The sequence below is a fragment of the Lagenorhynchus albirostris genome, chromosome 11 (assembly GCF_949774975.1).
Source record: "Lagenorhynchus albirostris chromosome 11, mLagAlb1.1, whole genome shotgun sequence".
Lineage (NCBI taxonomy): Eukaryota > Metazoa > Chordata > Mammalia > Artiodactyla > Delphinidae > Lagenorhynchus > Lagenorhynchus albirostris.
This window is the reverse complement of record NC_083105.1, coordinates 6,100,630-6,117,650: the sequence shown is the minus strand read 5'-3', so window position 1 is coordinate 6,117,650 and position 17,021 is coordinate 6,100,630. Positions and strand designations below refer to the sequence as shown.

Here is a 17,021-nt window from a genome sequence, read left to right as displayed (position 1 = left end):
GGCCAGAACATCCCCTTTTCCCAGTGACAGAGCTCCTGGGAATTTGGAGGCATTTTTGCGATGATGGTGCAATTTCATTCCCTTACACCTCCTCCCACCCACCTTCTTTCCCTCCCCTCTGTGTCAGGCAATGGGTGGGGTAGAGCATCGAGCAAGAAGCACCCCCCTGCCCTCATGGGGTAAGATCTGGGGCCATAGGCATCCTTATCCCAGTTTACACGGTGGAAGAGTCTGGGTGCGTCCAGCCCAGGGGCAGAGCCAGAGTGTCTGATGCCAACTTCCGTGCCCTTGAGCAACCCCTCCGGGCATCCCAGGGGACAGGGTGGATTCCCCCTTCCCAGGATTTGAGGTTGTGTTTCCAAGAACCACGGAGGTATATCTATGGGGAAACGCCACCCCCAGAGGAAGGCTCGTTAGTACTGGAGGGGGACGTAGGCAGGGGCTCGTGTGGGTCAGCTCCTGGGGGCCTGTGGGGTCTCTGATATGTTACAGGGTGTCTTTTCCAAAAAGTCACTCCTTGCTGTGGCTCATGGGAGCTCACAGACGCCTCCTCTCCATGCTGATGAGGCCTTGTCCCCTCTTGTAAATATTTGATTAGGTTTTTGAAAAATGGATGCTGTGTTTGGAAGGCAGCAGAAAGGCATTGCTCCTTTTGCTGTAAGCTGACAGGCTGTGGGCTTCTGGGGGGACCAGTGGGCTTGGCGTCATGAGCAGCTTCCAGGCTGCTGCAGCCTTCCCTGCAGGGACCCCGCCCTGGCTTAGCCAAAGTGGGGCTTCGAGTACGCCCAGGGTCTGAGGGCTTCAGAAACTGCAGAGCTGTGAGCTCAGTATGTTCGGGCTGCCAACTGCTTTTGACCAGGAACCGTGGTAGGAAAAGCATTTGTGTTTTTACATCGTGACTCAGTGCGCCCTGATGTGGTGTCTCTTTAAATATAAATATATTCAACTGAAGTATCCCTTCCGTGCTATGATGTACTCTGATGTTGTCTATTCTCTATTTCCCCCTTTTCCTTTATTGTTTTAAAATGCTGTTTGACCCTTCAAAATGCAGTTTGAAAAACCCTGCCCTGGGCCAAAGGCTTTTCATCCAGGTTCCGTGAGTGGGTTTCAGGAGGGGTCCATAGTAATGATGGTGATGATGATGGTGATGGTGGTGGTAGGGGCGATGGTATTGATGATGGTAATAATGGTTATGATGGTAGTGGTGGTGGTGATGGAGATGACGATGGTGATAGTGGTGGTGGTGACGGTGTCGATGTTGGGGATGATGGTGTTGGGGACGATGATGGTGATGGAGATGAGGGCAGTGGCAAAGCATTGGACCAGGCACCGTTTTTAGCACTTTACATGGATTAATTGATTTAATCCTTTCAAAGCCCTGTTGAGGCAAAGGATATTGTTATTATGCCCATTATACAGATGGGGTAATTGAGGCATAGAGAGAAGTTAAGCCACTTGCCCAAGGTCACACAGGTAGTTAGAGGTGGACCCATTCTAACCCAGGTCCGTCTGATCCCAAGATTCCCTCGAAGGTGGATGTAAAATTGTGTGTGTGTGGAGACGTTTTTCTGCAGAGAGAACCCTCAGCTTTCCGCAGAAGTGCAAAGGCAGGCCTGAGTCGGGTGTGACTGAGGGAGTAGGCGGCTTCCGAGGGACTGCCCAGTGCCACCCACCCAGCTGCCCTCCCCGGCCCCGGCCACCTGGTCTCGTCACTAGGTGGGCACTTCCTGTGGGTGGGGATCCCTTGGGACAGCCCAAACCTGGGGGTGCAGACAGCTCCTGTGCGCCTGCCCTTCACTGTCTGTTTCTCCTCTCACGGGCCCAGAGGACAGATCCCCAGGCCCCCACCTGTACAGGTGGTCCCCCTGGAAGCCACTCATGGCTGGGTGTGGGTGAACCCCATCCCCCCACAAGAACAAGACAGGAGCCACGAGTCTCCCTCAGGATCAAAACTTAGGCTGGTAGGGGCGTGGGGAGACGGCGGCCTGGCGTATTCTGCTCATTTTCAGTACGTTTCCCTGGGTGTACCTGGGGGCTTTCATTCCAGTGTTGGGGATCATGTTCAGCTTTGAAAGTTTGGCTGCGATCCCAAGGCAACAGGAAGAGTCCTGTTCGACATCCCGTTAACAACTTCATTCATTCATCCAGCCCTCCGTCACTCAACACCTTTTGTTAAACAAACATTTGCTCCTCCCCGGGCAGGTGCCCGTCACTCGGGGTGGGAAGGAAGATGGAGCAGAGAGGGCTTGGAAGGATATACGTGGCGTGGGGTCAGGAGCAGGCGGGAGGAGAGGAGGGACCCGGCGTCCCAGGCGTGGGTCACGGACAAGCAAAGCCTGGCAGCGGACGGGATCCCCCAGGTGTCTGAAGTGGCGAAAGCACCTTTGACCCCAAATGACCAACCAGCATGGCCACTCACCCTCTTCCTTCACAAGCCCACGTTCCAGGATTTGGCGCTGCAGGCTTGACGGCAGCTGGGAGAGAGGGTCAGACCTGGGTTCCAGAATGACTTCTTCACTGACCACTGTGTGACCCTGGGCACCTCCCTTCCTCTTGCTGAACCTCAGTCTTCCTGTCCAGAACCTGCCATGGAGGGACTAAGGCGGGGTTCTCAAATGCTGTTCCATGGAACCCCTAGGGTTCCACAGAGGTGCATTGGGTGGCTGCCAACGCCGTAGAGACGTTGGGTCAACAGCTAGGGGTGTCAGCCTCCCACGGAGGAGCTCCTGGGCCATGAGAGGGATGTTAGTGGCAGCTCTGACACACGAGAGGCTCTGAGTGTGAAAGGCCAGCCCCACTACCAACTCGTGCAGAGTATGTCAGCGAATGGACATGAGGTGCCTGGCCTCACGGGGCCCAGATCCCTGAGCCAGCTCGCTTCTCTGAGCCCCTGGGTCCTCATCTGAAAAATGGGAATAATCCCAGCCCTTAATTCACAGGATTCTTTTGACAGTTAGATAAACTTATCCCTATAACGTAATTAGATGACGCCTGGCAAAAAAAATAGGTGTGCGGGAAATGCCGGCGACAATTTTTAGTTTCTACTCCCTGGCCCTCGGTAAAACACCCATAAAACAGAAAGAGAGAGACCTGTCTGCCAACCTTGCTGCAGGTGTGGAGGTCCCTGGGGCGGCAGGTGGGGAGGTGATGGCGGTAACGGTGATTATATTAGTCTCCTAGGGCTGCATAACTAATTATCACAAACCGTGCGGCTTCAAACGACAGGAATTGATTCTGTCACAGTTCTGGAGGCTGGAAGTCTGAAATCAAGGTGTCACCAAGGTTAGTTCTTGCTGCGGGGACTAGGGGAGGATCTGTTCCGCGCCACTCTCCCAGCTTCTGGTGGTTGCTGGCAGCCTGGGGCTCCTTGGCTTGTAGACACATCACTCCAGTCTCTACGGCCATTGTCACATGGCCTTTTCCTCTCTGTGTCTGTGTTTGCACGTGGTCCTCTTATAAGGACACAAGTCATGAATTAGGACCCACTCTAATCAGGTATGACCTCATCTTGATTCCATCTGCAAAGACCCTATTTCTAAATAAGGTCACGTTCACAGGTACTGGGTTGATACTTCAACATATATTTTAGGGGGGACACAATTTGACCCACCACAGTGATGATAGTAAAGGTGGTGGTGTTGGTGGTGATGCTGGTGCCTTTGTAGATGCTAAAGAGCTGTGTTCATGTGGGGAACTTATAATGACTTAGGCCTAAGGGCTAATTCTTAGGTGGGATACTTTTGTTGTAAATGAAAACCCAACTCAAGTGGCTTTCTGTTGGCCCAGGTAACTGAGAAGTGCAGAAGTATGGTGGGTGTCAGGTGTGACTTGATCCAGCTGCTCCCCTGGGTCATGTGCACCAGCCATCTCCCTTTGGGACAGTTTAACAGGTACTGACAGCTCCCAAGGCAAGAAGCTCAGCGGTTTGTATGCAGGGATGACAGTGTTCTTGTCTCTCATCACTGAAAGAAACGTCTGGAATTCCCTCCAACTGGCAGGTTCTAGGTCACATGCTCACCATTGAACCCATCGAGGGGAATGACTTGCACTGATCAGTCTAGGTCCGGGTTGGGCGACAGGTAGGAATTCCGTTAAATGGCCTCGGTCCACCCAGCCCTGACCTTAATGTTGGGGGTGGACTCAGCCCGGTGGAGCCCCTGCTGGGAGCTTTGGGTAGAGGCAGGAAGGAGCATCTCCACCTGGGACCCACTCTCTCTTTGGTGGGGCTCCACCTGCCCCAAAGTAGGAAGGAGGATGGATGGAGGAGCATTCTCCCACCATGGGGCCAGGTGAGAATGTTCTCTGAATTTCCCTAGAAGGGCTTGGAACAAGAGAGCCCTTTGGCAGAAGTTGATTTTCTTTTTCACTTTCATTTTCAAAAATTACATAGATAGGGCTCCCCTGGTGACGCAGTGGTTGAGAGTCCGCCTGCCGATGCAGGGGACGCGGGCTCGTGCCCCGGTCCGGGAAGATCCCACATGCCGCGGAGCGGCTAGGCCCGTGAGCCATGGCCGCTGAGCCTGCGCGTCCGGAGCCTGTGCTCCGCAACGGGAGAGGCCACAACAGTGAGAGGCCTGTGTACCGAAAAAAAAAAAAAAAAAAAATTACATGGATAATACTTGTTCATCATAGAAAAAGGAAAAAGGCTGGTCAAGTCCAGGTGAATCCACACCTTTTCCTGGACGGGAGGTTCTGGGCATCTGTCTGGCCCCAATGGCCACTTGGCACTATGGCCTGCTTCTCCTGCCGTGTCATTGCCCCCACTCTCGGTGGCCCTCTCTGACCCACGTGCTCTCCTCCCACAGGCAGCCCTGGTTTTACGGCTGGGGTTTTAACCTCCCGCGAGGCCAAGCGCTGCTCGAGAAGTGGAACCTCATTCCTGAAGGCGTAGACGTCCTGGTAACCCACGGACCGCCACTGGGTAAGACTCAGCCGGCCCCGCCTCGGCTGGCCGGCCCCGCGCACGCCTGCTCCTGCTGGGGGAGGACGCAGGGGGTGTGGGTGCTGGCAGCGGGGGCGGAGCTGGGCCTGTGGAGGGGAGCTGCGGACGGGCTCTGTTCTGAGTCCAGCTTGCTGGGGCACCAGGAACAGCTCACCCCGTCGTGGCTCTTATTTCCTGAGCACCGACTGTGTGCCGGGGGCTCGATGTGTCACCTCACAGCCGCGTGGTGAGGTCAGATCAGCTGCCCCTTTTATACACGTGGTACCTTGGAGCTCGGGGAGGTCAAAAGGCAGGCCGGGCCCTTGACACTCCAGACCTGAGTCCTGGGGGCTGAATACCACCAAGGTCACTCTCACTGGGCCCCATCCCGTGCACGCCCCCACCTCACCGGGCCCCATCCCGTGCACCCCCCCACCCCATCAGACCACGCATCCCGCAGTCCCAAGGGCCTGTGGTTCCACCGCCAGCAGCTTCCCTCCCCGGCCCCTCGGCCCCCGGCCCCCCTCTGGCCAAGCTGATGTCACTGCTCGCCTGGTCTCGGCGTCAGCCTGCCGTCTGCCACCCAGGCCCCTTTCTCAGTCCCCCCTCCCCCTTTCCTCACACCCTGCTTCGTGTCCCTCAGCTCGTCCCTTTGATTCTACCCCCAAACTGCATTCCAGCTCCTTTCTCTCCTCTCCACCACTGCTGTCCCCACCTCGTCCGTGCCAGTGTCTTGTGTCTCTTTGATGACCAGCGTGGTCTCCTCACTGGCCCCCAGCTCTGAGTCTTGCCCCACCCAGTCCACTCTCCTCACGTCAGTAGGGGGGAATTCTCTGAATGGTCCGTTGTGCCATGCCATCCCTCTATAACCCTCTGTGGCTCCCTCAGTCCTTAGAATGAAGCCCAACTCCCAGCAGTCCTGCCCAGACCCGCCTCTCCCCCCACCAGTGCCTCCACCAGACCTGTCGTCACTCCCTTGGTGTTTGGGGCTGGGCTGGGCCGGGCCATGCGGGACCTGGAGCCAACCCGATGCAGTGCTTGCCTTGAAGGCTCCAAGATGCCGGGCAGAGGGACACCGAACGGCCAAGCCCAGTGGGACACGGTCAAGGATGAGGGAAGCCTGAGACAGAGATCGTCAGAGGGGCCCTGCAGAGGCTGACAGAAAGGGTGGTCTCAGCATCGGGTCTGGGAGAGGCGGGGAGGGAGGTGGGTGCGGGCAGGGCGTCCCAGGTGGGAAGGGCTGTCAGGTGAGGCCCAGTGCAGCTGCAGACTCATTCGCTCAGATACCTGTTCAGGGAGAAGCTGCCCTGAGCACCTGCTGCGTGCCAGACGCCCCGCCAGAGCCCTTGGCGCCTCCCTCCACCCTCACAAAGGGCTGAAATGAAGGCTTTCTTACCCCATTTCCAAACGGAGGGAGCCCCGAGGCCCAGGGCCCTGACGTGGTTTAGGCGTGACACGTGGCTTCTAGTGAGGCTCTGAGGCAGGTTTTTTTGCTTCCTCCCTCCTTCCCTCTCTCCCTCTCCTCCTTCCCCCCTTTCTACCCCTCCATCCACTCCTCCAACAGCATCTTCTGGGTTCCCGCTCTCTGGATGCCTCAACACGCCTGCTTCACACACAACACACAGCTCCTGTTTCGGGAGCACCTGTGTGCTCAGCCCAGCCCATTGTTGGATGAATTGTTGAATGTGGCACAGAGAGGTTAAGTGACTTGTCCAAGGTCACACAGCCAGTAGGTAGCAGAGCCTGGGACTTAAGCCCAAGTGCCTGCTCCAAGCCCATCCCCTGCCTACTCCCCGCCTCTCCCCTCTTCTTCCTCCTCTTCCTTCTTGTTTCTCTCCCTCTCTCCCTCCTTCTTTCTCTCTCTCAGCTCTAAGTCAGGTCCATTGCAGCCTGTCAGATTCTTTGAGTGGCAGGATTCCTCTTCCCCTTCCCAGCGGTTGTAGAAACCTGTTTCTCCCGCCTGAGCAGAGAGGGGCTGAGATGAACCGTAGTTGTCTGCTGGGAGTAATCAGTCATTCTCCTGTGGTTTGTGTAGCCGTGTGAGGAGAATAAGCCACCATATGGGATGGCTCTGGGAGGCTGGCGGCGTGAGCAGACCCAGACACGGCCCACGTGCTCGAGGCTGCAGTGGATGAAGAAGTTCATTGTCATGATTTTGCGATGTGTGTTTAGAAAGTTTCCAACATGGAAATCCTGCTCCCGTGGTCCGCTCTGCTGCCACCTGCTGGGGTGGCCTTGGGCCTCCGCTGTCCCTCTCCGGCCTCAGTTTGCTTCTCTCTGCAATGGGTGGATGCCAGTCTTGAGACCACTTTGAGCATGAATGGTCTGGGGGGCTCACAGCTGTCGAGACTGCTCCCTCCCCATCATGCCTGGCCTACTCGGGCTTTTATACGTGGGCTCTCCGTGCCGCCCTGCAGGGGAGGAGAAGGGGAAGCAGGGGAGGATGAGGCTGCAAGGCCCCAGGCAGTGCAAGCTGGAGCCAGGCTTCCCTCCCGGAGGCTGAGGCAGGGCAGGGTGGGGAGAGCAGGGCAGGGTGGGTCCAGGGCCACTGTGTCTCTGAGATTGCAGAGCTGCGGCCTGGGCCCCGTCATCGCCCTCCTGCTGTCTCCCCTGCCAGGCTTCCTGGACTGGGTCCCCAAGAAGATGCAGCGGGTGGGCTGCGTGGAGCTGCTCAACACAGTGCAAAGGCGCGTCCAGCCGCGGCTGCATGTCTTCGGCCACATCCATGAAGGTCAGCGGGGGTGGGGGCCTTACCTGCAGGGGGGCGGGGCGCCTCATTGGCCCTTCAGGGGGGCTGTCTCACCTCCCTTGAACCCAGTCACCTCCTCCCTGACCAGAGGGAAATAGCCCATTTCCTACATACACTTCGTAAATGCCTATGCACGTGTCGGCTATCAGTTAGCTGTTGCCGAAATGTTTTATCGTAGGAAGAGGGAAGAAAAGTCTAGCAAGACTTAGAAATAAGTTTTACTTCCTTGGAGCCCTGCAGCTCTGCTGTGCCTCCTCCGCCCTGGGAAGTCTTCGGAGATGGCTGGGGGCTTTTTGGAGGAGGGGACATTTGGATGTGACACGGAGGAGGTGTTCGAGTTGGGGGCGCCCTGTGAGCTCCTTACAGAGCAGGTGGCCCGTCTTGTTGCTCACATCCCTACGGCCTGGCATGCAGTAGGTGTTTAATGGATGGGGAGGGCTGCCTGCCTGCCCAAGGGGCTCTATTGGCATCTCCCCCCCGCCACCGCCCCCCACACACAGACAGCCGTGAGGTTCTGCCTTCTGTCCTGGGGGCAGGACCCCTTGCTATGTCCACATTAGCTGGGGAGAGTGGGCAGGGTGGCCGTGAAGGTGACTGGTGATGTCGGCTCCAGCCGTGACTGCCCCGGCCTGTCACTGCACAGGGCTCACCTCATGAGACCTCAGGCTTCCTCACTGGAGTCTGATTTCACCAGTTTGCTCCTTTTGAACCGTTATCCCACCTGTCCAAGGCTTCCTGGTCCCATTGTCCCCTGCCAGGAAGCACATGGTTTTCCCCCAAGCTTGTCTCCTGGCCTTCTGAACCTCTGTCTGCTTTGGGCCAGGGCCCCTGGGACTCACATGGCTTGGTCCACATCCGATCACCTTCCTCTGCATCGCGCTGTCAGGGGCAGGCGTGATCAGACCTCTCCAGCCCCAAGGAGCTCACAGACTCCGGGGCAACAGATGAGCCATCAAAGGCAAACTCTGAAAGGTCGTGGGAGAGATGGACAGCTCTTGTGCTGTGGGATAATAGTAACGGCTGTCATTTTCTGTAGACCTACTGTGGGCGTGTAGTGCCCTCAGATGCAAGGTTGTGTGTGATCCAAACCACACCCCTGCATGATTGTACAAGAGAAATGCAGGCTCCAAAGGATGGGTAGCCTGCGCAGAGGAGGGGAAGTGTCCCTTTTGGTTTGGAGGTGAGCTGAGCTCAAGGTTGAGGAGGATTCTGACCAGTAGATGTGGTGGGAAGAGGGTATGTTTGGGGACAGAGGTGAGGAGAAGAAGGTACATGACAACGATGGTGGGGATGATAATGATGGTTACAATGATGGTAGTGATGATGGAGATGGTGATGATGATGGTGGTGATAATGACAATGATGGTAATGATGATGGTGATGATGGTGATAATGGTGGTGATGGTGATGATGATGGTGGTGACGGTGATAATGGTGATGGTGATGTTGGTGATGATGATGGTGGTGGTGACGGTGATGGTGGTGGTGATGTTGGTGATGGTGATGATGGTGACAGTGATGATGGTGATGGTGATATTGGTGATGGTGATGATGGTGGTGATAATGACAATGATGGTAATGATGATGGTGATGGTGATAATCATGGTGATGGTGATGGTGATGATGGAGGTGGTGATGATGGTGATGGTGATGATGGAGGTGGTGATGGTGATGATGATGGTTGTGATAATGACAATGATGGTAATGATGATGGTGATGGTGATAATCATGGTGATGGTGATGATGGTGATGGTGATGATGGAGTGGTGATGATGGTGATGGTGATGTTGGAGGTGGTGATGATGATAATGGTAGTGATGATGGTGATGATGAGATGGTGATAGTGACAATGATGGTAATGATCATGATAATGGTGGTGATGATAATGGTGATGATGGTGATGGTGATGATGGAGGTGGTGATGGTGATAATCATGGTGATGGTGATGATGGAGGTGGTGATGATGGAGGTGGTGATGGTGATGGTGGTGATGATAGTGATGGTGATGATGGTGATGGTGATGATGGAGGTGGTGATGATGGTGATGATGGAGGTGGTGATGGTGATGGTGGTGATGATAGTGATGGTGATGGTGGTGATGATGGAGGTGGTGATGAAAATGGTGGTGATGATGGTGATGGTGATGATGGAGGTGGTGATGATGGAGGTGGTGATGATAATGGTGGTGATGATGAGATGGTGATAGTGACGATGATAGTAATGATCATGGTGATGGTGATGATGGTGTACGGTGGTGATGATGGTGATGGTGATGATGTCAATGATGATGTCTCACCATGTGCTTTCCAGGCACTGGGCCGAGCATGTGAATTATTATCTCATTTGCTGCTCACAGCAGGCTTGGGAGGAGCATCTGTCATCGTCACCATTTATAGATGAAGAGCCTGTACTGGATGGTTTCAGTAGCTCGCCCCAGACATCTTTAGCCCCTTGTGGCTGAGTTCCCTCTGACTACCACACTCACCAGACCACCCTCACTGCCCTGGGTCCTGGTGTCACCTCTCAGCCCTGACAGCCGTGTGCTTACTTTCTAGGGTACGGAGTCATGGCGGATGGGACAACCACCTACGTGAACGCATCTGTGTGCACCGTGAACTACCAGCCCGTGAACCCACCCATAGTCATTGACCTGCCCACACCCCGGAACTCCTGACTGCCCCCACGGCCCCAGCGCTTCCCACCCGCATCAGCTACGTACACCTAGCTGAGAGCACGGACCTCCAACCCCCCTTCCTTTCATGCAGACAGCCCGTCCGGCTGCGGGGACCAGCCCAGCAGGCGGGCTGAGGCCTTGGAATGAAGAAAATCACCCCTGACTCTTCAGCCTTCTGTCATTTGGAGTCAGGACCCTGCAGGTCCGTCAGGGGTTCTGTGCTCATCGCTGATTTCTGCGTGTCCCTTCCGTGTGTTCCTTGTTAAAGGACCTGCTGCACTCGTGGCCCTGTCCTGCTTGGGGAGTGACTGAATCTTTATCCCTCTCCGCTGGACACCCTCGTGGGTTTGGGAAGCCGCTGCTCTTGGACAGACCCTGGGGTTCTGGTACAAAGTCTCCTCCTCACCGAGGGCCTGTGTGGCTGCAAGCCTCAGGCTCGGGGGTGGGAGGGTGTGTCGTAGCCTGAGTGCAGGCGGCCCTTCCGCTCCGTCCAGGCATCCAAGGGAACGATCAGGGACGTCTCAGGAATCGGGCCACACCTGGCCGGGCCGACCAGCCCTTTGCTTCACTGATCCCCCGTTTTCTTCCTGTGGGCATTTTTGCTGATGTAAACTGTGGCCTGAGCATCCCGGGCACCTGCTCGGAGCCTGGACTTGGGGGGTTGTTTCTACGGAACGAGCCTGATGAGGGCCCGGGGCCAGCTGGAGGGTTCCCAAGTCCTGGATGCCCCTGGTGCCCTGGGGGCTGCGCTGCTCTGCAGAACTCAGAAGGCTGAGGACTCTGCGGGCCGAGGCTGCCCTGCCCCCTGTACGCGCCCATATGGGTGTGGACACACACACACAAACACACACACACACGTGTGCTCACGCCCCCCTCTTAATTTAATAAAGTGGACCCCATGGTTCTCATTGCCCTCGACTGGGTCCTGTACCCCGGTGGGATATCCCTCGCCCCTCGGATTTTGGCTGCCGTGCCCACAGCCGAGGGAGGCTGAATGGTTCACAGTCGTGCTGCCATGTCCCTGGGTGCCAGCCGGCGGCCCCCACGGGAAGCTGGGACAGAGACAGAGATGGGCTTCGGTTCCGGCAGCTCCACCCAGGGCGGGCTTCTTTTTCTTCTTTAAATTAGGACTGGGGGGTTGGGCTGAGTCTCTGATGGACAGAGAACCAGCAGGGCCTCGTTGGGGTGAGGCCAGTGAGGCAGGATTAGCACGTGCAGGGTCAGATTCTGCCTTTATTTAAAATTTGGATATTTTGTTCATCATAGATTTTTTTTCCTGCATTAATTTTGATTTTTAAAAACATTGCGTTAAAATAGTATCATTTATCTCCATCTATGAGCTTTTTGGTGCCCCTTAAGTTGTACACCTGAGAGGAGGGCCCTGCTAACCTCCCCTTAGTCCCAGGCCTGGGACCAGCATTTAATGAGCCCTTTGCAGATATGATCTCATTTCCAGCAGTCTTGCAAGGTGGGTACTGCTGTCCCCCTTTTGGAGACGAGGAGATTGAGATCAGAGAGGTGAGGTAACCTGCCTGAGGGTGCACAGCTCAAAAGAGGCAGAGGCAGGATTTGAACCTTGGTCTCTGGCTTCACAGCCCCTGCTCTCCCACCACTCAAAGCTCCTGCTCTACGAGGCAGTGCACGGTCCAAGGCTCTTTTTTTATTAAGGGTCCTATTCAGCACCTGTCTGGTTCATTTCTCATGGAGAGCCCCTGGAGTCTTGGAGGACCCTGTTCTCTGTGCCCAGGATCCCAGGAGACCATGATTCCTTCCCTACTCAAGTGGGGCTCCCCATGGGGCGAGGGGCACCATCCAGGGAGCCCAGTAGCAGCACCACGTTGGCCGAGGCCAGCTTTGCTCCGCAGGGTGCAGGGTTTCAGGAATCCTTTTTGGCCCAAGTGGTTCCTGGTAGCCGGGGATGTTTACAGGGTCTCTGGGGACACCTCTGACGCACGGCATGTGTGTGAATGCGTGGGGGGAGAGGACTCCAGGCCCTTTCAGTAACCTCTACTGAATTTCTATGCGGACCAAGAACTATAAACTTAAAAAAAAAATGTTTTTTTTTCCTAAGGTACCTTCAGAATATGGTGTATTTTTATGTGGAAAATAAAAGTTATGAAGGCAGCTGTTACTTTAAAAGAAAATTCATTAAAAGTCCTTGAGGTATGAAAGATGATGGCATGCTCCTCAATCATTTCGGCATAACTTGATTGTGGCTGTAATTTTTTTGTCAAGCATGTCAGACAATAAAGTCTTTGTAAAAAGAAAGAGAAGTCCTCCGGGTGCCTCTTCCTCTGTGTCTCCGGGTGTCGTGTGGGGCATGTAGGGGAGGAGTGGCGTCCTCCCGGCCAAGTCCTGAGTCCTGGACTGAGTTCAGAGGCCAAAGACCTTCCGTGTGCCAATAAGTGGCATCCTTCTGCTTGCTCCAGCTTCCCTCAGGGGTGGTTGGCACGTGCAGTTCTGTGCCTTGTTGTGTTCAAATTGCCGGAGCACCTCGTCCCCCCAAAACAGAATATCTCGAAATGGCCTTAGCTCTGGCCTCTTCTCGGAGCAGCAAGTTCCAATCCAGCCCTAGTCCAACTAAGGGTCCTGGTGTTGCCCAAGAAAAATACTGGCAGGTGTAACAACTCCAGTTCCAAAGCTCCCTGTGCTGTAGCAGTTCTGCCATTTTCATCCATCCATCAACCCATCGATCTATCCACTCATCCATCTGCCCAACTGTTCACTTACGCATTGATCAATCCGTTGATCCGTCCATCCATCCAACCACCATCCATCCATCCATCCACTCACCCACCCAGCCAGCCAGCCCACAAACATTCACTGAGCACCTCTCCTGGACCTGGCTTGGAACAGGGATGTGGCAGTGGTGGTAGTGATAGATTTAGGAGGTAGGGGCGTGGGGAGACAAGGATGGTAATGGGTGTTGGCTGCCCGTCATGGAGGAGGCACATGGGGCAGGAAGAACAGGTTGGAGGAAGGGTGTTGAATTCTGTTTGGGATTCATGAGCTGGAGGTGCCCTTGGGATATGCAGGGGGAGGTATCCAGTGGTCGGGGACGGTGGTGGTGGGGGGGTGATAAATGGGCCTGCAGGGGAGGAGCCTCTCTGGAGACCTATTTTTGTGGGTCATAACCAGAGCCATGGGGCTGGGGGAGCAGGCTGAGGGAGCCTGTGATGGCGTCAGCCCTCAATGACCCTCTCCTGTCCTCAGACTGGCCCACCTGTAATACGCCCTTCCAAAGAGTTCCCCTCCACCAGAGCCTCACAGGTGCCTACAACGACCGGTCCTGGGCCTTGGGTCCCCGTCCATAGCCGGTGGAGAGGAGCTGCTCTATTTGAGGCACCCCTTCTGCTACTCTAGGCCATTGTGTGCCTGTGCAGGGGTCCCGGGCAGGGGCAGGGACGCACCGTGGCAGCTGCCGCCTCTGGTAGCGCTGTCACATTGCAAGCGCTGCTTAAGCGCCTGGTACCCGCTCTGCTGACAGGCGGCAGCTGCTAAGCTCTGAGCCGTGTGCTCCTGCCGCCTTCAGCGTAGACGGGCTCTGATGTGTCCGGGGTTTCCACAGTGGTGCGGGTGGTTCAGCGCTCTGGCCTCACTCATGCTTTACAGCCATCTTTCCCCAGGTGCCCCCGTGGCCCGATGGGACGATACAGGATGTGTCCCTGGTGACGCTCCTTTTGTCCCTGGGAGCCCGGTGGGCAAATCCAGCGAGCTGCCTCTGCTCCCTCTGCCTCCGCCCTTATGGGGAGCTCATTCTCAGGGAGCCCAGCCCCCAGCTGCTTTTTCTTGCAGTTCAGCTTCCCTGAAGCTGGGCCTTGAACCTCCACCGGGACCAAGTTGCCAGGCCTTTTTCTTCCAGGAGACCCCTGCTCCACCCTCCTGAATAAGCTAGGAGAGGTGACAAGCTCTGTGGACCCAGGCTTCATCCAGTGCTCTCCCCTAACGCCACCCACAGCTCCTAGCTGGGCCCAAACCTGCCTGGCCAGCTGGGGGTCTCGTCACGGAAGATCTTAGACACTCCAGGGGGCCCTCAGCCCCACCCTCCCCTTGAAGGCATGGACTGCAAAGTCTTCCACGATGTGAGAATTAGGCCCTGCTGTCTGGAAGCTCGAGGAGTACATTGGAAGGCTCATCTGATCCCAGGAAAGAAGCCGAACCCTTCAGCTGTTACATGCTTGGGGTCCAGTGAGTGGCAGACACAGTCAGGCTTGAGGACCCCAAGGAAGATCAAACCCAGTGTGCAGGGGAGATCAGGGAAAACCTCCTGAGAGGGAGCCTGGCTGGGCCCTGAACAACAGGAAATGATTTCCCTCTTTTAAAAAAAACTTTTTATTTTGAAATAATTTTAGATTTACATAGAGTTGTAAAGAGGGTACAGAGAGTGCCCACACCCCCTTCACTCAGTTTCCCCTAATGTTAACATCTTATATTCCTATGTTACACTTATCAAAACTAAGAGATTAGCAGTGATATAAGACTATTAGATCTTCATTTGGATTTTTTTTTAATAAATTTATTTATTCATTTGGTTGTGTTGGGTCTTCGTGGCTGCACACGGGCTTTCTCTAGCTCCGGCGAGCGGGGGCTACTCTTCATTGCGGTGCACGGGCTTCTCATTGCGGTGGCTTCTCTTGTTGCGGAGCACGGGCTCTAGGCACATGGGCTTCAGTAGTTGTGACACGCGGGCTCAGTAGTTGTGGTGCACGGGCTTAGTTGCTCCGCGGCATGTGGGATCTTCCCGGCCCAGGGCTCGAACCCGTGCCCCCTGCATTGGCAGGCGGATTCTTAACCACTGCACCACCAGGGAAGCCCCTGGATCTTTTTCATTAACGTCCCGTCCACGAAACCATGTTGCATTTAGTCATCGTGCTTCCTTAGCCCCCTGTGGTCGGCGATATCTTCCCCGCCTTTCCTCAATTTTCATGACCTTGAAAGTTTTGAAGAATACTGACTGTTTTGTAGACCGCCCCTCAAGTTGGGTTTGTCTGATGATTGCTCATGATTTGTCTGGGGTTATGTGCGGAGGTGATGTGTCCTTCTCGAGGCATCGTATCTGGGGGAACAGGAGACCACTGCGACTTATCACTGTGGCTGTTAATCTTGATCGCATGGTTACGGGATGTCTGCCAGGTTTCTCTACCATAAAGATACCAGTTTTCCTTTTCCATACTCAGTTTGTTAGAAACGAGTCACTAGCCCAGCTCACACTCAGGAGAGGGGAATGAAGCATCCAAGAACGTGGACGCATGATAAGATCACCACAGTAATGAACACCTATTTGGGGGAGACATTCCGAGGCTATGCAAGCCTCCTAACGTTTTGCCCCCTAATTTTAGCATCCATCCGTGGACCTTGCCTGGATCAATGGTTACCGTGGTGTTCTCATGATGATTTTCTATTTCTTTTTCCCTCCTACATTTATTATTTGGAATTGTTCTGTAAGGGAGATTTGTCTGTTCTCTGTCATTTATTTATTTACAGCAGCATGGGTATTCTTTAGGTTAGAATCTCGTGCTATCATTTATTTCATTGGTCAAATTGTTCTAACTTTGTCCGCTTGGGAGCCCTTTCGAATTGGCTCCTGTGTTCTTTGGACATATTCCTATTTTTTTGTTTGTTCGTTTCACTCTCTTGCTTTCTGCTCCAGGCTCACCTTGTGTTTCTCTCACCCCAGTGCTCGCATCAGCCATTTCCCCATAGAGTTCTGGCTCCTTTTATTTAGAAACTAAGATCTGGATTGTAGATGGACTGGTTGCTACTCTCACTATTTCTAGACCCTCTTAGTGGCCAGAGCTAGGAAATATTTGTAGTATACTAATCCATGTATACATACACTTATCTACCCCTGCCTCTGTATCCTTCCGTCCATCCATCCAGCTATCAGCTATTTATCTTAAAATAAGCATTAGTTCATACTGACAGCCTCCCCTCTGACGCTAAACCAACAATGCAGAATTTACTCTTGCCTTGCTGCCTTGCCCATTTGTAACTTTTTTCTTTGACAATCAGAGCCTGGCTCCCATATCTACAATCAGTTTAGGTATTTGTTTGACCCTAGGATACCTACAAAGCACATAGTCTCAGAACTGCAGATCTGTACCCCTGTAAGAAACATCGTTACCAACCAGAGAACAGGGTTCATGTGCAATCTTTTTGTCTTTAGCTTTACGGTCTAAACTCTGCTTTCCAAGGTTAAACTGGTCAGCTCCTTTCCCCCCACCTAATCAGTGAGGTTTTGTCGTATACCTGCAATACAATTAGATCCTTTAGTCACAGTCTGCATTCCATCCTGAGACTCCCTGACACACTGATTGGCTGTTTCGAGTTTGCATACAATAGAGTTCACTCTTTGTAACGTACAGTTCTATGGGTTTTGACAAATACTTAGAGTTATGTATCCACCACACCAGTACGCTAGGGAATAGTTCCGTCACCTGAAAAATTCCTTTATTTGGCCCCTTTTTAATCACACCATTTTCCAAAATAGCTGTATGCTTTTGTAATCCGACGGGCAGTAAATGAGTATTCCTGTTGGTCCGCATCCTCACCGGAATTTGGTATTGTCAATTTAAAAATTTTAACCAAATCTAAAAAAAGGCTACAAATGAATCTAGCTACAAAACAGAAATAGAGTTACAGATGTAGAAAATAAACTATGGTTACCTGGGGTTAAG

General features: G+C 54.1%; 1 protein-coding gene across 1 annotated transcript in view; it reads left to right on the top strand.

The window, feature by feature from the left end:
* Positions 1-10,344, top strand: part of MPPED1 (metallophosphoesterase domain containing 1) — a 63,270-nt gene extending 52,926 nt beyond the window's left edge. The window contains exons 4-6 of the mRNA XM_060165294.1: positions 4,806-4,921; positions 7,539-7,652; positions 10,226-10,344. Coding sequence (XP_060021277.1) covers positions 4,806-4,921; positions 7,539-7,652; positions 10,226-10,344 — 349 coding nt within the window. The remainder of the gene's footprint in view (positions 1-4,805; positions 4,922-7,538; positions 7,653-10,225) is intronic.
* The last annotated feature ends 6,677 nt before the right edge of the window (positions 10,345-17,021 follow it).